General features: G+C 36.7%; 1 protein-coding gene and 1 long non-coding RNA gene across 2 annotated transcripts; both read left to right on the top strand.

Moving 5' to 3' along the window:
• The first annotated feature begins 455 nt into the window (after window positions 1–455).
• On the top strand, window positions 456–5,709 carry LOC127858594 (uncharacterized). Its single transcript, XR_008038982.1, has 3 exons — window positions 456–612; window positions 2,492–2,665; window positions 5,636–5,709. It is a non-coding gene; the product is annotated as an uncharacterized LOC127858594 (long non-coding RNA).
• Window positions 5,710–5,731: 22 nt separating this feature from the next.
• On the top strand, window positions 5,732–8,448 carry LOC127858593 (uncharacterized). Its single transcript, XM_052395794.1, has 4 exons — window positions 5,732–5,814; window positions 6,295–6,486; window positions 7,289–7,518; window positions 8,213–8,448. The coding sequence occupies exons 1-3, from the start codon at window positions 5,739–5,741 to the stop codon at window positions 7,483–7,485; spliced, it is 465 nt and encodes a 154-aa protein (XP_052251754.1). The 5' UTR covers window positions 5,732–5,738; the 3' UTR covers window positions 7,486–7,518; window positions 8,213–8,448.
• The last annotated feature ends 17,058 nt before the right edge of the window (window positions 8,449–25,506 follow it).

Below are 25,506 nucleotides of genomic sequence, written 5' to 3'. Positions count from 1 at the left end.
TGTTTATATTTTTCCCAAAGTCCGGACCTAATAATTCCCAATTGAAGGTTTCCAAAATAAAATAATTAAATAATCATCTGCCATCCAGCTATATAAGTTCAACCTTAGTAAATATAATTACGAAAACACACTGTAAACACTCAATAATTGTTGAAGCCTTTTTGAGCAAAACAACAACACTAATTTCCCAATTTAAGTGAAAATAAAACAAATATTCCCAATCCAAAAGGACCTAGCCCCATTCACAAAAAAAGGTGAAAATAAAATGCTGCTTGATACTCACAAATTGTGAATTCATAATTGAGCATAATGGTCATCTCATCTCACAAATTGAGAAAGAAAACTGTTAAAGTTGCAGAAAAATACAAAGTTGAATTGTTGATTTTAGTATAATTGTTTTACAAGAGCCAGTTCTGTGGTCTGTCCACATGTGGTGGAGCTGAGAACGTGTGCGGCTGAAGGCCTGTCAAAGCTGCTGCTGTCTGGTCGCGTGGTGTCCTCCAAGATCTTGTTCGATCTGATATATCTGTGGTACAACCCGCTGTCGGAGGACGAGACACTACTGCGGGTCTGTCTGGGGACGTTCTTCCCTCTGTATGCCTTTGCATCCAGGTAAATGGTACAACCCACAGTCGGAGGACAAGACACACCTGCGGTCTGTCTGGGGACTTTCTTCCCTCTGTATGCCCTGGCATCCAGGTAAGTGGTACAACCCGCTGTCGGAGAACGAGATACACCTGCGGGTCTGTCTAAGAACCTTCTCCCTCTGTATGCCCTGGCATCCAGGTAAGTGGTACAACCCGCTGTCGGAGGACGAGACACACCTGCAGGTCTGTCTGGGGACCTTCTTCCCTCTGTATGCCCTGGCATCCAGGTAAGTGGTGCAACCCGCTGTCGGAGGACGAGACACACCTGCGGGTCTGTCTGGGGACCTTCCCTCTGTATGCCCTGGCATCCAGGTAAGTGATACAGCCCGCTGTCGGAGGACGAGACACACCTGCGGGTCTGTCTGGGGACCTTCTTCCCTCTGTATGCCCTGGCATCCAGGTAAGTGGTACAACCCGCTGTCGGAGGACGAGACACACCTGCGGGTTTGTCTGGGGACCTTCTTCCCTCTGTATGCCCTGGCATCCAGGTAAGTGGTACAACCCACTGTCGGAGGACGAGATACACCTGCGGGTCTGTCTGGGGACCTTCTTCCCTCTGTTTGCCCTGGCATCTAAGTAAGTGGTACAACCCGCTGTCGGAGGACGAAACACACCTGCGGGTCTGTCTGGGGACCTTCTTCCCTCTGTATGCCCTGGCATCAAGGTAAGTGGTACAACCCGCTGTCGGAGAACGAGACACACCTGCGGGTCTGTCTGGGGACCTTCTTCCCTCTGTATGCCCTGGCATCCAGGTAAGTGGTACAACCCGCTGTCGGAGGACGAGACACACCTGCGGGTCTGTCTGGGGACCTTCTTCCCTCTGTATTCCCTGGCATCCAGGTAAGTGGTACAACCCGCTGTCAGAGGACGAGACACACCTGCGGGTCTGTCTGGAGACCTTCTTCCCTCTGTATGCCCTGGCATCCAGGTAAGTGGTACAACCTGCTGTCGGAGGACGAGACACACCTGCGGGTCTGTCTGGGGACCTTCTTCCCTCTGTATGCCCTGGCATCCAGGTAGGTGGTACAAACCGCTGACGGAGGACGAGACACACCTGCGGGTCTGTCTGAGGACGCTCTTCCCACTGTATGCCCTGGCTTCCAGGTAGTAGCCTTAACATGACAGTGTATGTTTATTTGTCAACGTTGGGGCCCCATTCCCAATTTCAAAAAGTTAAAAGTAAATATTTGTTTCCTGAATGACTGCTAAAATTCCCAATTAAAGTTTTCCATGCTCAAAAATTATTAATAGAAAATATTCAATAGCCTATCCTGCTGTGTAAGTTGAAACTAAGAAAATAAAGTATTTACTAGTAAATTAAATATAAAGTATTTTTTAGCCCCAAAATCAACAGCAATTTCCAAATTGTAGGAAACAACTATGTAATTTTTCTTTATCCAAATGACATTGGACTCAATTCCAAAAAAACAACAACACAAACTTGTTCATACAACCACTTGAAGGTCTAACCAAGAGGTGGTGGATGAGGTATTCCTGCCCACTCTGAAGACACTTCTCAATGCCCCAGCCCCTGCCTGATGTGGACGTGAACAACATGGCGTTCTAAAAAAAACTGGGCTTAATGCATGTGTTAAGTGATGTCCCTGATTAGACTGTGAAGTCAGCGCAGGCTAATTAGGGACAACACTTTCTGCATTTATGAATTTACTTACAAAGTTAGTCTATTTCAAAGGAAAATCCAGTTTGGATGCAAAGTGTCGTCCCTAATAAGCCTTCGCAGACTGCACAGGCAAATATGGCTTGACACTTAACGCACATGCATCAAGTGCATGTTTCCACAGACCAGTTCATTCATATATTTTAAACTTATATTTATTTTGAAGGTCCAACCAAGAGGTTGTGGAGAAGGCAATTCTGCCGACCCTGAAGACCTTCCTTAATGCCCCGCCCATCAGCCCCCTGGCCGAGGTGGACGGAGCAACGTGGTCGAGATACTCGTGCAGCTCACCAACACCAAACTGCTCACTGTGAATCAGGCCAAGGAAAATCTGAGCCAGGTATGATCTGTCATTGTTTGAAAATCCGAGCTAGGTATGATCTGTCATGGCTGAGTCAGGTATGATCTGTCATGGTTTGTTTTATAAAAAACAACTTTTAAGGAAACTAAGAGTCAGTCAGTGCACAGTTTTATTCCTATAATTGATGACTAAGTCCTCACATAATGCAGCCTTAGGCAAGTTTGCCGCTTAGAAATCACTGAGATAGAAATAAGTGGTTGCCCATTTCCCGGCGCTAGAAGATTTTGGTCTGGAAAAGTCTGGGCTTTGTCTACCAGTGCTAAATGCACTTCCTTAACCATTGTTTAGGGGCTTTGTCTACCAGTGCTAAGTGCACTGCCTTAACCATAGTTTAGGGGCTTTGTCTACCAGTGCTAAGTGCACTGCCTTAACCATAGTTTAGGGGCTTTGTCTACCAGTGCTAAATGCACTTCCTTAACCATTGTTTAGGGGCTTTGTCTACCAGTGCTAAGTGCACTGCCTTAACCATAGTTTAAGGGGCTTTGTCTACCAGTGCTAAGTGCACTCCCTTAACCATAGTTGGGGCTTTGTCTACCAGTGCTAAGTGCACTCCCTTAACCATAGTTGGGGCTTTGTCTACCAGTGCTAAGTGCACTCCCTTAACCATAGTTGGGGTTTTGTCTACCAGTGCTAAGTGCACTGCCTTAATTATTGTTTAGGGGCTTTGTCTACCAGTGCTAAATGCACTTCCTTAACCATTGTTTAGGGGCTTTGTCTATCAGTGCTAAGTGCACTGCCTTAACCATAGTTTAAGGGGCTTTGTCTACCAGTGCTAAGTGCACTCCCTTAACCATAGTTTAAGGGGCTTTGTCTACCAGTGCTAAATGCACTTCCTTAACCATTGTTTAGGGGCTTTGTCTACCAGTGCTAAGTGCACTGCCTTAACCATAGTTTAAGGGGCTTTGTCTACCAGTGCTAAGTGCACTCCCTTAACCATAGTTGGGGCTTTGTCTACCAGTGCTAAGTGCACTCCCTTAACCATAGTTGGGGCTTTGTCTACCAGTGCTAAGTGCACTCCCTTAACCATAGTTTAGGGGCTTTGTCAAACAAAGCTAAGTGCACTTTCATAAACATAGTTAAGGGGCTTTGTGTGCCAGTGCTAAGTGCACTTCCTTAACCATAGATTAGGGGCTTTGTGTGCCAGTGCTTAGTTGCACACTCTTATCCCAGTTGGATTGATAAACAAATTTAATTAAGTGATATATTTATAAAAAAATATCCACTTTTATCTTGCAGTCTTGCTGGGATGTAAGTTGTTATGGAGATTGCTTATTGTAATGGTTTTATATAGTTTAAAAAATGTTTTCAAGTTCAGTTAAGATTTTTCAGGGCTATTTTCCATTTTTGTATGGGCCTTTGCAGTGAATTTGTAGGGCAAATTTTGGGCGAGAATTAGGCCTAATTCCTTGCGCAAAATGTTTATATTTTTCCCCTATATTTGAACATATTAACATTCAAAGCTTTGGATTAATTCTTTATAATAACATATATTAAAAACATGTAATCATGATTTTCTGAAAAAAATAATGCCCCTTCAGGGTTCGACACTAAGGCACATCCGACAGACACTGTCTTGTAAGATCGGTGGTCGGGCTAGTAAAATCTGCGGGCTAGCTTGTCCGACTTGTCGTACATAAAAAGATCTATACTGATTCATAGAACTAGAACTAACTGCTGTAAAAACCTTTTTTCTTAATGTGTAAAATTACTCTCGTATCCGTTATTTACATCAGAACAAAACTAGCGTATATAAATAAACGTGGAGCATTCACATGATTCATCGCTATTTTTAGACGCGAAGGAGGGCTTCCCGCAGAAATTGCTTTTTTCCATTGGTCAAGTTGTTGTGAATGTTAATGATTTTCTGTAGTGTCGTAAAACTTAACAGCATGTATTTACCACTTCTATCGAAAATCGGTATCGTCAATGTAAACATTTTGGCGTAGCAGACAAGAGAATGTAATTTAAAGAATGGCTTTATTCAAGTTTGGATTTTCGTCCGACAAATCAGTTAATAAAGAAGAATGCAAAGGTAAAACTGACAGAAAACGTAAATATTAAGAAAAACAAAAATGTCAATTTTATCCTAAATCAAAAATTGAGTTCCCATGGCTTGAACTTGACGAAGAAAAGCAAAAACTGTTTACTCTATGCATCAAAATAACTTTCTGGTGTTCCCTGATTATTTACTGATAAATCCTGAGTAAACAGTTACATGACACAATTGTGTTCATTTGCTATGTCATTTATGGTTCGATGGTCATGCTGTAAAAAAGTTAATGTTTTACATTGTTAGATGTCTTCCCCTTTATTTTCAAATCATTCACTTTCACTGTAAAACTAAATATTTATCGTTCCACTATTATCAAATAAAATAAGGCATCAAAAGGCCAAAAACAACACTCTACTTTAAGAGGGCCCTATCACAAAGAGGAAAAAAGCCTTGGATTTGTTTGTTTCTTCTATGTTATTGTTATGAAGGGATGCGTTGCCTCGTCTTGCCTTGTTGGTTCCATGTCTCTGTTCATTCATACAGCAATGTAATATGTGTATACCCCTATGATCAATGTTTGAGACAGGGTATACAGGGGTATTTCTGCTATGTTAAAAAGGCCGTAAAACGGACCCGATCTCAAACTAAATTTTTTTTTAAATCCTTATTTCAAAAAAAAATTAAAATATTTTTTAACAAAGAAGTGTCTTATGACTTATGATAATTAGACTCTTTATCTCAATTTTATTGTTTAAACAACCTTTAAATTATATAACTTAAATTTATATGATTTTTCCCCAAAATGGCCAGGTAAAAACCTGTAGTTCCAATATTTGTTGATAAAAAATCCCAATTTGGTCCTTTTTATCGATAAAAAATCCCAAAATTTGTCACTTTTATCGATTAAACATGTAAATATTTCTAGATTAAATGCATCAATGCCCATGTTGCCACAGGACAACCCAGGTCACGACAACCTCTTAGAGAGAGGTCTGCAACATGATCCTCTCGGCCCCGGACTCCGCCCACGTGAAGCTGTGGTCCCAGATCCTCAATCAGATGGAGATTAGTCCGGATAACGAGGTCGTCATCAAGGATCTACGCATCCTCCCCTACAAGATGGTCAACGTCAGGGGTTTAATTTTGAGCTTATTTCTATCTATTTGAGTAGCCAAGATTGCTATACAAATGAGCCTCGTTCTGGTAAAAGGGGGCTTAATGCATGTATGTGTAGTGTTGTACCAGATTAGTGTGTGCACTTAACACATTGTTAACTGCACACACTAAAATATGCTGTATGTCCAAATGTTCAGTCAAACAAGCAATTGTTTGGATGTTTGGGACTGGATTCTAAACGAAGAAACTAATTGCAATTCCGAATATGACCTGATGACAGCTAAAAAATATTTTTGTAAAAATAAATTAGACCCTAAAATGGCTATAAAATCTACTGAAAAAAAGCAAATTCGTTGAATTGATATCACCAGCCAAAAATACAGTCATTTTGTGACAAATGGACAGACAACACCAGTTCTATATCCATTCGACTTTGGAGGGGGATACAAATCCAGCGACATTTAAGAAAATCTCATCATTGCCATTCGCTTGATTTCAGAGGAGCGAATAAGCCTGAAGGCGCTACAGAAGTTTCAGGCAACAATATCCAAGCTGGCGAGCAAGTTTATCACCAATGATGACGACCTGCCAGGTATAGACTTAGAGTCTGACAGACAGGCAGGGGAAGTAGCAGACACTGCTGACGCCACAATGGATCAAACCGATGCAAGAGCATCGCCGAAACGTAAAAGTAGGTGTTTATTTCCTCGCAATGGCTGTGGTGTTGTTGTTATTGTGGTAGTGGTTTTGGTGATGATGATGATGATGATGATGATGATGATGATGATTATGATATGGGGTGTTGGTGGTTTTGATGATGATTATATAAGGTGGTGGTCTTTGTGTTGTTGGTGACGAGGAGGAGGAGGAGGATGGTGGTGATGATGATGACGACTTGACCAAGCAGCTGAATTTAAACGACTTACTTGTTAACATTTTTATCAAAATTGACCATTACTAACTAGAAATCTAGTTATCACTACAATATCTGAATACCTTAGATCTGTGGTCAGGCAAATATAATAAGCTTTTGAACAAAAGATTTCAGGATTAAACAGATGTGTACCGGTATGTAATTTGAAGATTGTGGTAGCCCTTAAATTGTTGGACTATGGTTCATATATTACATATTCATTAGTATACAAGTATTTTAAAATAAATATATAACATGCCATCTTTTAACATTTATATTTCCAAGTGTATTTTAGCAATGTGCAGGATTTTTTCTTTCCAATTTATGTGTAAATTGTTAAGTCAACATATCAGCAAATCAAGAAAATAAGTTTCTTTTGAATTTTGTAATCTCCCCAATTTTATGGCTATATATCACGCCTTTTTCTCCAATTCAATAGGCACAGGCTGTACAAAATATCATGTGAAAAAAATCACTGGGTTCCAGGTATGCGTGACCTCTACTCGGCATAAACTCAGAGTTGGATATCACATTAATATACAAGGTTTAAACAAAACTTATTGTTATACCACGGTTCCAGGGGTGCGAGGCCTCTACTCGGCCAATATAACGCTGGGTGTGACAGGCATGGACTTGGAGCTGGATATCAACAGGGAGGACTCCTTGGAGGACGTGGACGCGTCGTGTCTGATGAGCGCCGAGCCAGCCCGAGCTCCACCTCCACCACCCCGGTACGGAACAGTTGCAGCAAGAAGACCGCCGCCACGACCGAGCTAGCCGCGGACGAGGATGTGTTTGCAATGCCAGAAGGTGGGTTTGGTGTAAGATTCCAGGGGCCTGATTTCCCCAAAAAAGTCTTACGTTGGTTTGAGGATACTTGACTTTAGTTGTTTATCTTATTTATTTGTATTACATTTTTTAAAGTAAATGGTCTTAAATAAAATAGTACTAATGTTTTTCTTTTCTTGTATACTTATCATTAATAGATTATATATAATTTTTTAGTGAAGTTGGTGCACACTATCCAAGTATGTGTGAGAATTATGACTTTAAACCAATATTTTAAGAGAGACGTGAAAATAATCAGGAAATAAGTGCCAGGGTTGTATTCACATGACATCTTCAGAAACATGTTAACCCTTTACCACTTAGATTAGAAAGTTACATTTAATTAAATACCTTTCTTCTTACTAGATTCAAGTTTGAAAGGTTTCATTTCCAACCATTAAATACTGATGAGCAGCAAACATCATAAAAGCTGAACAGACTGCGAGTTACTAGCAGGCTGTTCTGGTTTTATACTGTTTGCACATAGCCATTTTCACTTTGCTTCTGAGTGGTAAAGAGTTAAAGGTATTGTGATGAGTAATATTGATTAACCCTAAACCACTCATCCCCATGACACAAGTATATTAAAATTATAAATACTAAACAAGAATATGATAGTGGGAATTTAAACACTAATCTGTAATGATTTCAACATATGGACATTGTCTGTCTTTAGTCTCGGCAACCAAGAAATCCGGCAAAGAAATTACAAGCGCAGACTCAGAGGTTGCAGAATCTGAGGCGGTTACAAGGGAAGAAATTAACAAAGAGGCAGAGAAGGGACTTTCAGAGAATGAATCCCCGAAGAGAGGCCGTTTCCCAGAGAAAGCCGGAAGAACATCACCGCAGAAATCCCCTGCGGGTAGAGGAAAGAAGAATGTGTCACCGAGAAAAGATTCAGAAAAGAGAAAAGCCTCCTGTTTACCAGTTGATTCGTCGCCCGAGAAAAGAATCGCCTCCGAGTCGCCAGCGAGACGGAACCAGGAGAAAAGAAAAGCTTCAAAATCGCCGGCAACGAAGAGAAAAAGAATGTCAAAGTCACCTGATTACAAAGTAAATGAGAAAAAGATTGGTTCACAGAACAATCCTGAAAAGAAAAATGTTGGGAAGTCTCCCTTGAAAGAAGCTGCAAAGGGAGACAAATCCCCTTCCAAGAGAAAGTCGTCGGCTTCTCTTTTCTCCCCTGATGAAAGTAAAGCTGGAGATAAAGCTAAACAGAAAGTTACGGCAAAAGAAGTAGGACCTTCAAAGGCTAAGGCGGAGGCAAACAACGATAAAAACACCAGAAAACCACCGTCAGTAATTGCAATCCCTAGAAGAATGTAAGGAAGGCGGCTAATAGGAATGGTAGTAATAAGACCACAGACTCTCCAGATATGACTCGTGCGAAATCTGTTCGCGTTTCTTGGTCAATGTCTGAGAAGACAAAAGCGGACGCCACCTTGGCAGCCAAAAATTCGCCAGGGAAAGAGAAAAATGCGGGAGCTGAAAAGGCAGATGATGCAAAGTCAGGGCGGTCCCTGGTTAAGTTTGTGGTGGACACGCCAGAGAAGACAGAAGAAAAAAGGCGTACCTCGGCTAGGTCTGTGGCAGACACACCGGAGATCTCTTCACCTAGGAGGACTACAAGGTCCGTGGTGGAGGAATCTATACAAGTTTTTTCCCTGCGGCATTGCTACTATTTTTAAAGCTTAACCTTTAAATTAGGTTGATATACTACGCCTGAAACCCAGAGTCCATTCTAGCCAATGTGTTGATTCATAGTCGCTAAGGTTAGCTTGTAGAGATAAACTATTGGTAACCTGTGACGTGGCTTTTTAACTTGCTTACCCAGCGATGTCACACTTTGTACAACACGGCCATGTAAGCACCATAATCGCTCAACCAGCGATTACACACTGTTTAACTCGGACCTTTAATACCAAGAATCATTCAACAAGCGATTAGACACATACAAGTTTTTCTCGTACGGTATGGCTTCTATCTTTTAAGCTTAAATGTTCAACGCATATAAACGAATATTTATGTTGGTATACTTTTTGCATTAAGATACCGGTATATACCGTATAATTAATGGCTTATGCAATTTATACAAGTGTTGATAATGTTTCCGTTTCCTAAAACTAAGAAAACGAATTATTCCTTGTGTCCGCAATACCAAGAAAAAAGATAATAGTTTGTTGTTTTTGTTGTTTTTTAAATAGAGCAATGCAAAATACATGAAATTCGTTTACATCGACACAAGTGATTTCTACAATTAGGCAATGTAGACAATATCTGAGAGCATGCACTATACCAAGATGTCGTCCAGGTTTAATAATAAACTGATTAGTGGAGCAGCTGTACTTTGCAAGCGCTTTCTATAGGAGAATGGTAATTTTAAGAGAAAGATATTTTCTTGTACAAGCAATGATTATAATCTGACACCGTGACGAGTCGAATAAACTCCCAGGCCATTGTTGCTTGTGACAAAAATAAGGCGATCTTTGAACAGGTGTAAAAAATGCATCAACATTACTCTATCCTGATAAACCCACACATGACCAAAACCATAACTAAATAACACATTTTAACAGAAGTAGCCCAATTTGCCCTTTCGATTACAGCCTGGCGTTTCAACAAAGTATAACAGTTTTTGGGAAATCTATGCAATGACTAGTTTACACCCGAGTGAAAATAGACCCACACTTATCAACATACACAACATATACAGCCGAAAATGTCATCTCGCTAGAAACGGAGTAAATTTAATCTTGAACGCAACAGACTCTTTCTGAACAATATCAGATCCAGCATCCACGCCCAAGGTATAGTTAATCGCAGTGCGCGACAAGTGTGTAACATACTTGAAAAAGTATTCTACTCAAAAATGATGTACCAAGAGCAATCAAAAAGTTTAAAATACTCTTGAAAGTCAAATATCCAGAAAAGCCTTGGTAACGTGCATAGCATTAATAGATTTTCAGCTTGCATTGCCAACTTAGCTTTAGCCTAGAACCAACTTAATTTAGGAGTAAAAAGACTTGGTAAATCCATGTATTTATATACCGACGTAACGTTTACACGATTTCCCCTATAGAAACCAACTTAAATATGACCGCAAGGTAAATATCAAGGAAAATTGACACTCAATGGTATCAGCGCAAAACTGTTAACCACATTTCAAGGCCTTGCCTAACAGCTTGCGTTATATGAATGCGGTGGAAGGCATTTGTTATGCAGCAGGACAAACGGGCGGCCGGATGGAATCGCCCTGCAAACGAAGTAATGGACCTAACAAGCGATTGCCACTGTGTAATAAATTAATTTTATATTTGTTCACGATGCAAGTAATGGTTTACTTAAACTGCACAATTCTTAATTAGGGAAGGAGTAGCAAGGAGAATAACATAACCTGTCAACACATTATATAATTCTCTTCATAAAAAATCATATTGAGAATTTGTGTCGTAAACCTGCGAGTTTAACTTGTAGTGAAAATAGGAAATTCTATGTGACAAATATTACCCGAATTAATGCCGAATTTCTTTGAAAGGAAGCTATGACATTGATAAAATCAAGGTAACAATTTTAACAACACGTAAGACAAAATCGTTCACGAAAATACATGTTCGCTAATTTTCCACAAAAAATTGTCGCTATTATCTCCGATAGAGGCTTTGTGTAGGACTAATGTTTTCTAACAAATTCCAGATACACGAAACGTCGTGGTTCGGCTAGTGAAGTGATAACAGACTGTGATTACACTGAAAACAAGCTATAAATAAGGTAGACACAATTAAAGGACAACAGACAAGGTTTAAAAAAGCTGAAACATTCCAATTTTATGGGAGATTATAATGTGTTAAAGCATTTCCACGCCATAGTTCGCTTAAAACCATCGCATTCAGCAAGTATTCAGCCGATAATAATGCGGCTTTATGCCGAATTTTCACACTGCGATCGAGTCGACATTTTTGTTAAAACCGGAAGTGTCGTAGTCGTGAGACAACTTTCTTCCAAGTCATAATAAAAGACTTGCTATCAGCGAGTGTCATTGTAAAGTTCGAAAAATAACGACCAGTTTTCGTATTATACATACAGGTCAGCGTTATTTAATGAAGTTCATTATTGAATTATGATTTAATCAAGACGGTTTTATAAAATGACGCTGATTGAACAGATCAATTTAGTTATAACTAGAAACTTATCGTTGTACGAATTCACGTCCAAATTAACCGTTTAACTTTTAACACTTCAATAACGTTGTCAATATGAAAAATGTTAATTTGAAATGTATAATTCTTACAATGGTCACGTCATTTAAAACGGATCAATCGAGATTATTCGTTTCGTAATCGCAATAAAAATCAACATCCCATAATAAACCCAAAATATAAACTCAAAACTACAACACGCGATGTGGTGTTATCAATACCATTCTGTATTTCTACAATAGATCTCTTGACAAACTTGAAAAACATATGCTCGTTTTCTTTGTTGTTACTATGTTATCGATAATATACAAACAGTGTTTTTTTCAGCTCACAACGAATAGTATTTGCATTACATATATGTATACCTAGCCTGTTTTTGATGCACAATAATGATCCGCTAGGTTATGTATGGACGTATAATGAACAAGAAATATCTTTAAAAAAGATATACGGCGTTGATTGTGGTCGATGTTTATGAACGATCAAAAGTTATCTCTATGAGATAAAAAGTAGCGGATGCCTTTTTTCTGCGCAGTTCTTAGCTACATCATAAGCAAATCAATTACGGGGTGTTGCGCCAGATTTCGTTGCTTATTTTGCTTTATGTGATATTATTACTCAGATATCTATATTTACAGAATAGAAAAACACAAGAAACATGAAAATAAACGAGTGCATATAGGTCAGCCGGCAATACTCGAATCTTATTTAATTGCATAATTATAGTATAGTGAATTATTGTGCTCATGCTTAATAAACTGGTCTAAATGGATAAATATTTCTAATTAATTTTATCAAAATTGGTCCTTATCATGCAAATGTTGATACCATATTAAAAATCGATGATTGACATACCACAATAATATCGCCGAATATCTTTATTTAGTATCTTTCTGATCAAAACAGACTTCAAGTGCACAAAGTTTACGAGACGGCGTTTATATAAAGATTTCTGCAACTGACCGCAAACTGACCTTGATACCTTGCGGATTGGAATGCAATGCATTACAGTCACTACGTTATTGTCAGTAAGACCGGTGTAACACAATGATCGCAACCCCTTCTGCGAACTCCGGTGATGAACTGTATATAAACTCTGACTTTCACAAATGGCCGCGAATTGACCCGAAACCTCGCGGGTTGAAATGCAATGCAAGTAAGTACTAAATATGACAACATAGCCTTTAGTATAAACGCTTTTGCGCTGGTAATTCTCTGAAAATACAAGGTGAACGCACAAACTGTATTTATGTCGAAAATTGATTGTAAAACTGTTCTATCTATTGAGCCTTTTCATTAGAGATAAAATTGTTTCATGCAGTAAAACAGTGTTAAAAAGACGCGGATATGTTTCCAATGTTCTGGTGTTATACTCAAATCAGCCAATGGAATAAATGAAGTGTATTCATTCGTACCTAGCCGCGGGAAGTTTTATTTGAGTATTATTGGACACTTACAAAGGTCAAGTCAGGGTGAAAAGCTGGCTTAATACAGCTTACGCCGAAAAATGAATTTGTCCAATAATCGACGGAACTGCCATAGCTAACGATTGTGGGTGGAGCTACGTAGAAAATAGTAAGTAGCTTTTCACAGGCATAGAAATAGTCAAGTAAGACCGCATTCGAATGGAAATAATACTTGTCGGTCATAGCGCGTGGTCGACAATCCCACGGAAGTTAAGAGGCGTATGGTTTAAATCACGCGTGCGGATTTATTTATAAAACAGTGCTAGATTACAGCAACATATTTTGTTTCAGTTTAGCATTTGGTGTCCAATATTTGACATATACAAATCACAAACACAGGCGTGCTGCAACTTTCATAATTCTGGTTAAACAGGAGCTCTGATATCTATGCTTGTTTAGACGAACCTTCTAACGAAAATGAATTGCTCCAAAAATGAAATACTTTTAACAATAACTGTAGCCTTCTGGTGTATGGCACACGCCGTTTATGCCGCGAGGACATTCATGTTTGTTGGACCTACACTGCCCCAGCTACTGTACGAAAAGGACCAGTCCTCTGTTATAGAAGAAGTCTATACCAACAACCGCATGATGTGTGCAATGAAATGCATTGAAAATGTTAACTGTAAAACATACCTATTTAAATCTACAGGTAGAATATTTGTAGAACACTTGCTTTACTTTATTCACGAAACATGCTTTATCAATGGGCATATCTATGGTCTATGGTTTGAGGTGTGTTCCAAAATTATTTAACACAAACTCGACTCGCACAATGACCATAACAGTTCAGTAAACGCTAAGAATTCAAATAAATATGTGTATTATATAACGTAGAAATAAATACGATCTGATCGGTTTAGACAGAGGCAGGCTAATGACATATTTTCTATGAAAACGTTTATTTTTCCCGTGCTATGAAATTGGTTTTTGGTCTAAAATAGGTGGTGTTTCTAGATCTCTAGAAAAAAAAAACAGTTGTGCAAAATCAGTCGGGACACAATGGTATCAATTTCAATATCAATTTCTCAAGGTTTTTCGCGCATTTTTATAATGTTAACGAAATACGTGTGTGTCAAGTAAGTAAGATTATTTTTGCATAGGAATGAACAATAAAATATGTTCTGACATGTCTGATTTGATTGCAGAAAAACAACAACATGCTGACCTCGGCTGCGCCTCAACCAATATGCATTTTTGTCAGCATATAATAGATCATAACAAATGACGTATTGTTAATTAATATATATAAACGATTGTTTCAAGAAATATTGCGTTGCGATCAAACTTATAAATGAACTAAAATATAATTCGCTCATTCAACAGAAAAACCGGACAAACGTTGCTACACCTCTTCGAACTTTAGTCACTACAATGGAACCTGGTCACGTTCGAAGTCCAAAATTACGTGTCAGAGATGGGATAGCCAAAGCCCGCATAGCCACAGCATGTCGGAGTTCGAATCAAATTTTCCAGAATCAAGCTTGACCAAGGCCGAGAATTACTGTCGAAAACCGGACAACGAACCATGTCCATGGTGTTATACGACTGACCCGAACCTTCGCTGGGAGTGTTGTAACCTCTATCGATGTTTCAACCCCGATGGTTAGTCCTATATTTAACATGTTGGAGCTTGAACCTAAACTAGAATTTGAAAATGAATGCTATTGACCTTGTCACAGATGCTTTTTATTGACATTATACAATAATAATGATTGATGCAGCCTTTAGAATTAAACGTTAAATATAAACTATCTCATAGTAAACGTGTCAAAGTCGATTGGATCTTTTAACAGGATGTTGAATTGTCCACAAATGTGCCATGAACAACAGTTTTGGCTTGTTTGGGCGTATTGTTGTTTCCTCGTCAATGTTATGTATTGACATAATTTCTACCTAGTATATTAAGATATTATATTTTAAATCGAACTTGTTCTTATTTATTCTTTTTCTCGCTTGTGAACTATTCGTTTACTTCGGACAATTACCTAATAAATAAAATTGCTTAAACGTTTGCCCCATTTATAACTTAATTGAATTTACATTTATTATAAATATTTTATTATACGGCGCTAAATGTCGATTTCTTGTATAATTAAACATTCAATTTCATGTAATGTATAATTGTTTTGTTTCAGCCAACTGCAGGCTGTATGAGACGACTGAAACCAGGACTGAAGATCCATTTGAAGATGTTGATGGCTACAGCTTTTTTAGAAAGACATAGTAAACTGTGTGGTGATCGATTGCATATGAGACGAAAGTTTTCGTCGAGTATCTCATTCAAAGACAAACTTATTGTTTCGTTCATTTATTTCAATTCGTAATATCTGAATATGACATGACATTGACCGAATATCTAGAATTAGCGCCGTGTTGTGACGAATGAGGTTGAATGTTCTGTTTAATACTAATCATAGGCATTGGAACATGAGGCCTTAAGCTTAAAAAATATAAATCACCAGATATTTTGCATGATTTTTTCCCCTTTAACTAAATTATTTTTTGACGTGTTATAATGTATTGTATGAACTGATATGTATGTGTTTGTATGTATTGACTTTAACGTTTTTCACTGTAATTGTATTGTCTACTGTTTTATAAATATCAGAACACAACTATGTTGGCTCTCAGAAATGAACGATTGTTTTCATAGGTATTTATTAGCTGTTACATATATAAATAAATAAATATATATATATATATATATATATATTGGTGTGTATATTGAAAATAAACAAAAGACGAATAACACGAATAATAAGCACATACTTGCTGATGATAAATTACCAATAAATAATAAAATAAATAGTAGTAATCATTTAGGAACTTTATCATAAAAGTCGTACGAATGGCTAAATTATTTACAGGAATTTCCTTAACAACTTTTCCATGAGAGTTTTATGAGTGCCAGGGGACAATACCACCTTAAATCAGAATTTTTAGTGTACATTACTGAGGCGTATAAGTGTCAATGATTACTATCTATATTTTTAAGTTCCGTTCACCAAACAGAAGCCTAAGGGATTTTAAAGTTCGCAAGAAGAATACTCGGCCTCAATTCATTAATCATTCAAACGTGTGCCACGTCATTTGAGTTAGACGTCCATTAATGTATAATAATCATCAGCCAGATTCCTCTATTTATATTTATGAGCTTCGACATGCGAAAATGGGTCTAATGTAATATTTACAAGCGTAGCTTCCGTTTACGTTGCGCATATTGTGTGAAAGCAAGACCCAATGCTGACCTTTATGCCAACATCCTAGCCTTGAACTTAATGCGCTTTTTATATAATAATTTTTTACCAAATTGCGTACATTTTATACATGTTAAATAGGCCCCATCTTAATGACAATATCTATATGAATAAGTTGATGTCAGCTGTCAATTATTTCATTTTTAGCCAGATTCTCAAACGACCAATCTCTGTTTATGGATTATCGAAAACCGTGCGGATCGGCTGTTGGTAGCATGGTCGGGCGGGCGTTACGCCGTCGTTTATTAATTTGTTTTTCTATCATATTTTATAAATATCCTATCTTCATAAAAGTGTACGTTTCTTGGAGGGTCCTCTACTAAACATGTGAACACTGTTCCGCATCTTTGCGCAATATCGGGACCATGGCGGAAAATTATTTATATTTCTAAACACCATAGTTTAATAACACCGTGGTCAGATTTAAATAAATAAATATATAATTGAACACATATGTAAATTATGGGGTCCTTTACCAAATTTATTAAAAAGGTTCCGTTATATTATATGAAATTGCCGCTTGAGCTAACAATATAATTTGCGTTAATACTTAACATATGTTCTCAAGTCTTTTGGCTTATCTTCATAACAATTTACACACATATTCCTTGAATGGTTTTCTTCCAAACATAAGCATATGATTCCGCGTCGATATATATTTACATGCATCATAGCTTAAAGTAGAAATGGGTCTCAAAACCATTTATTCCTTAACTTATAGCCGAATCAGTAAAAAAATAGTATCTGATGTAATTTGATATATTTGACATATTGTCTTTCATAAATTCTTTGCTAGTCTTTATAAAAATGCATACATATGTTCATTGAAGAGGGTCCTCTACAAAACATGCGCGCTTGGTTCCGATTTACTTTCAAGTATAATACAGTATTATTATTAATAATGGGAGTAAAATAGAGCCTGAAGGAAAAGTGCACCCTGTTCGTGATTTTTTTTATATATAATCAGGCTTATATTTGCTATAAGAGGATGCCATGTAAGGTAAATGTTGGGTTGTAAATGCATGGAAATCAAGGACAGCATGTTTTAATTTTATGACCAAGTGATGTTTTTTCCTCAAATAAACAACAAAAGTAAATGTCCCAAATACTATTCTGAAAATGATATGCCAATGTGCGCTACTTTTGTGATCTCAAAATTTATCATAATTTTGAATTATGATTATCCGAATAAAAAGTTTTAAATATTTATCATCTTTTCAATATTGATTGACATTATTGGTGGTCCAGGAAGGGTAAACTACTTTTTGTCAACACTGAAAATCCAATGATAAGTAATCCGCACTTAAAGCAAATGGAAATACGCGCGGGTAGGACCATTCAACTAGTGTCAACTATCTCCTCAGCAGACGCTGCTTGACAGGCTCATCAGATTCAAATAAAGTAAGTATTTCACTGATTTATGTGATTTTTAATGTAGAACCCACGTTTAAAGTAATGAATATAATGTAGTCGGTTTTGTATCTAGTGGGATTATACATGCATTTGGTATTAACATTTAGATGGAGAATGTACATGTAGGTATGTGGTATTAACACTCACTTATTAATCCGGTTTACAAATGCGCATCAAATAAATACTAGTAATGAAATGCTATTTCATGATTGTCTGATTAAAATAAAAGCGATGACACTTACATATCATTATGGACTATGTCACACTTCCCATGAAACACTAATATCAATTGATACTCCTTTACAAGTGCTTGTGTATTTGACGTCAGTACATAATTGTTTTGTGAAATAACATGAAGGAAAAGTTGGCAATTCATATAAACTACTTTGATACAGGCTTATTTAAGCAAAATATATCAGAATAAAGCGAATATTTGTGTTAATAAATAAATTGTTAAAATTATTGATATACAATTTGTTATTTTGTATAATAATTTCTTTCACTGAAACTTATTGAAGTACTTATGAACCTACCTGAATATAACATGTAGTCAAACATCAAGTACAAAGGAACAATGGTGTTATCTTTGAAGTGAGACAGATTATGGACTCAATTTCCACCAAGAAAAAAGCAAGGAACTTGCAATCATTGATTGTTATTGTTAACAGTCATGCGTGCAAGGCCGCAACAGCATAAAATAATATGATTGGCTCTGTACTCAACCTCATACATCTTAGAATGATCTTTGTGAACTTGGTGGCGAGGATGGTTATCACGAACTCAGACGGTCAGCCGAGGGTCACCAATATAAAAAGGGATTGGGAGACATTTATTCAACCCTGGCGGAGTTCTTCAAAAACCGACTATGAAAATCATGTATTTGTTTTGTATATCATATTATGGTTAATGTTATCACTTTTCATTGATAAATCTATTTTCCTTTAAACGTGTATGAATGAATGATTCAATGCGACTCTTTACTTAAGTATGAATTGTCTAATTTTCCTGTCACATTTCCAAGTATTTTAGAACTAGAATCACGCATTGCATTTGCAATTTTAAACTAGGTTAACGACTCTTACGGCACTGTGACTGAGTAGGTTCCATGAATGACATGATATGAGATAGATGTATGCATGCTGTTTATCACTTTATTATAAGCTTTTTCTCATGTTTTTCTATCCTATTTCGAACATTTTAACTCATCTTTACGCTTACATATTTAAGTCTCATATTGAGTTTTCATTCAAACGTAATCATTTTGTATATGTTATGCATTTATCTATTAATTCATACTGAAAAAGTTATGTTTGTTCAATATTTGGATTACTAAGAGTGAAACTTGTAGAAACATGGTTCAGAAAAATTGAAAAAAAAATGTTTGGGGGGTTGACAACTTAAAATGTATAAAATAAATATTGTTCAGTGATTTTTTTTTAAACTTTAAGTACCAATGCAAAATACCATAACACTAAGAAAAATGCGAGGAAAGAAGAGAAAACCTAAACGTCGTATTAGATTGCATATACCTTAAAGCCATTGTCCTCTTTGCTAACAATATTACCCTCATTGTCATTATATCGGTGTACGCAAACTTATTAAAAAAGCTTTTGCTACGTTGAACAAAATCCCAGCTAGAGCTTATAATAAAACGTGTGTTGCGCAAATAATGCAACATAATATGTTCGACCTATCTGATGACTGAATATTCAAATAATTGTATACATGTTCTCAAAAGATGATCGCATCGAAATAAAAGGCATCCTTTTATGTGCTGAATATCAATCTTCAATACTTTTTTCTTCAACCTAGACATGTAAGATGATTGACAACGTAAAAATCTGGCTTCAAAGTAGTTTGGTTGTTTCAGTCTATTTTTGAAAATGGATTTCATATACAAAATCGGTGTTCAAAAAATTGAAGTCTGCAAACTTACATCGCTCTTTGGTGAATTTGGGTGCAATCCGTGTTCAATACATGTTCTGCAAAAAAAAATTCAGTGGTTCAAAAGTAAACATAAAAGCAACTTAAATTCAATTTTGATTGTCAAGTATAATATCTTTCCGTTGTTCATTAAACACATGTTTGAACATCAAGATTTGCAAATGTCATATCGTCATGCCGTTGAAAATAAGACGTCGTATCACACATGTTCAGTCTTGAATCGACGATGGTCCGTTTCCTATACATTATTAACTCGCGAACCAAGAACAACTACTTTTCCCCTTTAACTGTGAATATTTAATTTACCTTACTGTAACTCACTTATGCAAACCTATAAACAATTGGAAATCATATAAAATTAATTAACCGATTTATATATTGAAATACAAATTCGTTGATGAAAACTGAACATTTGAAACAAAAACACATTTATACAGAGTAACGAACGCAATACGATTTAATTATTTGGAATGTCTCATTTGTTTTCATTAACTGTTTTAACAACATGTGGAACGCTTATATATATAGTGTAAAACGCAAGTTTTCAAATAGCAGTTCTGATGACAGTGTGGTTACGATCCAAATAACACTGGATTTATCCCCGTTAGGGAAAAACGTTTTTCTTTTAATTTCTATTGCTTTATTTGTATTCATGTTATTTTAAAGGAGTTTAGAGATTCTTTTTTTTCAAGAAACTTGAAACATGGACAGATAGAAATATGGAGATAATGCACGGCATTTCATTTTGTTTCTACGTTAATAATTATGGTTGCTATGGCAACAAATAGACTAGAAATATTGCTGAAAATGGTGGATCCTGCGATAACTTTTAAAGTTTGTCATATTTTTGTTCATGAAACTTGAAACATGGAGAGATGGCAATATGGGGAGGTAGGGGACTTTTATTGCTTGGCAATAGTCTTGTTGTTAATATCTTTACACCTATTCTTCTCTGAAGAATAGTCATAGACTATTGGTTTAATATTCGGTGTCATACTTTTATAAAGTCGTTTATAGTGAAGTTACTCCCACAATATTATCTTAATCTAAATAGTCAAGAGTGTTAGTATTCCTCTATGGTCAAAATTGGCCCATTCTTGGTGTGTGAGAATATAATGTTTTATATTGAATAATATAGCGCGAAAATTTTAAAACCTTTTCTGACACAAAGCAGATCATATCTTTGATATTAAATTTTGGTTCAATACAAAGATTCTTCCTATCATACCCCTGGATTCACAGCTGGTCATAGCCAATTACACAGGTGAGCGATCTAGAGACAAATTGCTCCATTTAAACATATTAAACAAAGACATTGTCAGTTGTATACACAGCATTGGTCTATATACTTACGGATATTATAGTATTGTTCATACAAGCAATTAAGAAATCGATCTTGTGAAAACTCTTGAGAAATAAATATTGTTCTCATTGACTAGCTATTGTACTAAATATTGTTCTCATTGACTAGCTATTGTACTTAAGAGCATTATGTTTACTTAAAATTTAAATTTGGAAGATATTGAAATCAAATGCGAAGATAAGGTGATATTTCTGATAGTCACATTGCCTTTCTTTGCTTTAACAATCACATTTCTGACATTTGTAGGGAAGCATACATTTATGTTAACATTATGAACAGGATTGTTAAATGCTCAAATAGGTTGGTTATCTTAAACAATTTTGACTATTGTTCGAAACCAAAGCATTTCACAGGTGAAACAAATGCCACAAAAGCATTAACCAATTTAAGAACGGGCACTGAGTTTTATTGATCATAACTACAATGTATCAGATACATATGACAAGCTTTTGTCTACATCTTGATTAAAATCTGGCGAAAACGCTCATTATTTTTTATCACTTTACTGAGAAAATATTTAGTTGCTATAACCATAAAACACATATTATATTTGTACTATGTTAAAAAAGGGCCCAAAAACTCAGCCTAGCGTTCGATTTTGTTAAAGTTAGGATCGATTTTGTTAAAAAATCGCTTTACTTACATTTGTTTTTAGACGTTTCTTTGGTTTGCAGTAACCCGGTGTGCTGTGTGCCCTACTGGATTACCGTCAATTTTAAAAACAATTGATGTTAGAAAAAAAAAGAAATGTCTGAACAATAAAATAAATGTGCACAAACAACCTCAAACGATTAAATACTTTGGTAGAACATGATAAATGGCCAAAAACAATGTTAAATATTATGATATATGAAATACATAATACTGTAATAGTAGAAAATAGACTTGCTACAGTACTTTAATTAGAATAGCTTATTGTCACACACTTATGACATGATTTTGTGAGCTTAACAAAGATTATTTGTTTAAAATACTGCGTCCATTTTTAACGGAAATGATCTGAATATTTATTTGAAAAATAAATAAAATATACTAAGCGCGTTCACACAAATAGCCCTCGCAATGAGTTGCTACAGCGAGACTGGCGAGTGCGCCAAGTCATTGATTAACACCGTAATTCATGTGACTAACCCGTATTAAGGGATCGCCCCAAATGATAGATTAATGGCTCAATCAAGACATAATGTAGTAACATATTCCCCACTAACACTGCACCCCGCGTCGTTGTTTGTATTGAAGGAACACTTTATGATGCACGAAACATCTACCCCAAAATAAAAATAAAACAACAAACTACCTGGATAGGGTTTAAGGAATCGGGTAAAGTCCTCCATTGATTTTAGTTGCTTCCGTTTTCTGCCTCGAGGAATTTCCACAGATTGCTCGAGATATAATTGTAAACGTTTGTTTTTGACGATCATAACACCAGCACAGGCAGTTAACAAAAGGCGGAATGACGTCATATCACGTGGTACGGAAATTGCGCAATTTTATAGTACTAACGAGCTCGACCAAGGCAATCCGCAAATAACGAAACAGACAAAGAAGTCCGTAATCGTATGTATAGAAACCAGTAAACAACAATCGTTTCCGCGAAAAAAAAGTTATTTATTTATATTCATCTATAATAATTGTGTTCAATATGATTTGTTTATTTTACAACAACAGCTGGCAAGAAAGCTTCCGAATCTAGACTCTCCGTGAACACGCTCAGAGCCGGAAGTGGCTCGGCTACGCCGAATTCTACGACAAAATCCAGCACGGCCAGCGGCACAAGATCTGCCAAAACACTTACGCCATCTTTGGACACCAGTCGTAACACACGATCGTCTCAAAAATCTGTTCCCACCCCAACTCCTGCTGACTCCAGTAGTAGACAAGCCAAGAAAGTCGAGGCTAAGACTGTTTCACAGACAGAAAACACTCAGAAACCAGTGAAGCGTGGAATCGCCTCGTCTGCGATTACCCAATCTGATTCTTCATTAGAGAAACGTGTTGCCAAGGCAACACGGGTGGTGGCGGCAAAAAAAGCTCCAAGCTCTGAAGGCGCAAGTGTCAATTCACCGAATAATCGCCAAAAGTTATTGTATCAAAATGTACATAATTTCTGAATTTCAAACGTCAATATCTTTTGACAAAGAAAATTGGCATTAAATAATTATGATTAGTAACTTTCTCAATCATTATTTATTTTATTAAATAAATTGTGTATCGACCAAAAAACAAAGACATAATGAAATGTATTTCTTAAATAGACCTTCCAACAAAACCTCTTGTTACTGCATCTCATATACAAAACTGCCTGCCCAATTGTACAACACCGCATTTTCTTTGTTATTTAACAACAGCTGCCACCAAGTCAGCGCCGGTGGAACGCAAGACTTCTCCCACAAAACCCTCTTTCCAGACTGATGATGAGGAGGAGACAATTGTCCGTAAAGCGAGACCGTCACGCCGCAGTGCTAATAGTGAGGTCTCACTTCATATTGAAAAGCAGTGCTCCTGCCAGGCCTAAATAGAGGGGCGCCAGCCCTGCCCTTCTGAGGCCCTGTCCTTTTATTAAAATAAGAAATTTATTTTATTTTTTAGTCATATTATCTTTTATAAATCTCTTATTACATTGTAATTAAATTATTCCTTAATGTACAATGTTATTTATTTATTCCTCATTTTGTAGACATTTTATTTGCATGATTTAATAATTATGAAAACAATATTCTAACAATTATTAATAATATAAAAACTAATTATGCAACAGGGATAGGACCATGCGCTCGACATTGCCCTTTTGACAAAAAAAATGCAAGCTTGAAACTGCCCTTTGGACAAAATTCCCCCCCCTATTGCGCAATGTTGGTTGCCCAATTACCTCCTTCAGGAGGAAACTTTTTTCTTCCCTATGTCAGATTAAAATATACAGATGTTGATAAAAATTGACTGTGATTATTCAAAGGTGTTAATTCTCCACCTACCAGCTGATTTCAAGTATTTAAATGCTAAACTAGTTTTACAAATTGTAGATCGTTTCATAAATGAATAGATTAGAAGGACCTTGTAAGTGGGAAATGGGGTATGGTATTTTTGTGCCCTGAGAAATCACACCTATTGTTTTATTGTACTAGTGCATTTTTGTTCTGATACATTTAACACACAACGTTTTCATGGATAATGAATAGAATTTCTGTTTATAGGTTCAATACTGGTTATAAGAATAAGGATCTAATAACATATTAGTTACATTAACCTGCCACCTGTGAAATTTTTCAATTCAATACCGTAGCTTCAATTAGCAGGAGAATGTCATGCCATCCATGCTTTGAGCTTTTGTTTTTGGCATTTTCCTTTCTATAACTCAGCAAACATATAGTTCCATACTACAGCAACCATGTTATTATGATCATTATACATGACCGATCATCACAAATTTTGTCTAAATTAGGAATCATGTACACAAAATATATTACATGTACAATACCCCAAATATAAATTTATTGGTTTAGTTTTGATAAATGATTGGCAGGCATACAACAATCAAAGCTTCAACATAACCTTATTTTGCTCGTTTTTCAGCGTCTTCCTTGGCATCCGTTCTGATGTCCCCGCCCGCCTCCGCTGCACGAGTTAACCGTGCCTTCCTTTTCCAGTCCAGCACGCAGTCAGCAAGGTCACCGGGGCATGGCGGGGTCAAATCAAGGTCACCGGGGCTAGGTGGGGTCACGGTCCAGGGATCAAGCAGTCAAAGTCAGGAGACGCCGGCAACCCGACGTAGCGTCAGCGGTAGGATAAATTTATCATGATTCAATGGTGACAATGCGTTAAATAAACTTTTATACTCTCCTGTTCTAACCTTATTTGGAACACTTTATAAAGTGTTACTAGTTGTTACCTGGCAAAAATTCCAAAGAAACTTAACTACTGTAAGCCAAAATGTTTTCATCCAATTTTTCATCAGAATTAGTATATCGGTTGTAGATTGCTTTAACCATATATTGGGAATAATCAGTGATAATTTTCCTTTTTTTTTTTACCAATGATTTTTAAAGTGCACATGTGCTGAAACAATGAGCTTTTTCCAAAAATAATGAGATTTTTTGGTTTTCAAATTATTCAAAGCAAGATTGTTTTTTCTTTGCATGCTACAAAGTTGGTTTTAAGCTGGGTTGCTTGAATAGCAGTAACGTGGTCTGATAAAGCAGCATGCCGTTTTAATTTTGTATGCTTGAAATTCTGATTTTGGCAGCGTTGGTGCATGCCGTTTCTCATGCCAGCATCAGTGCATTATATTTATATTCATATAATTGTTATATATAGTAAAAATTACCCCATAG

This window comes from Dreissena polymorpha, chromosome 14 (assembly GCF_020536995.1).
Source record: "Dreissena polymorpha isolate Duluth1 chromosome 14, UMN_Dpol_1.0, whole genome shotgun sequence".
NCBI lineage: Eukaryota > Metazoa > Mollusca > Bivalvia > Myida > Dreissenidae > Dreissena > Dreissena polymorpha.
The sequence above is the reverse complement of the archived record's forward strand: the minus strand, read 5'-3'. Positions and strand labels throughout refer to the sequence as shown.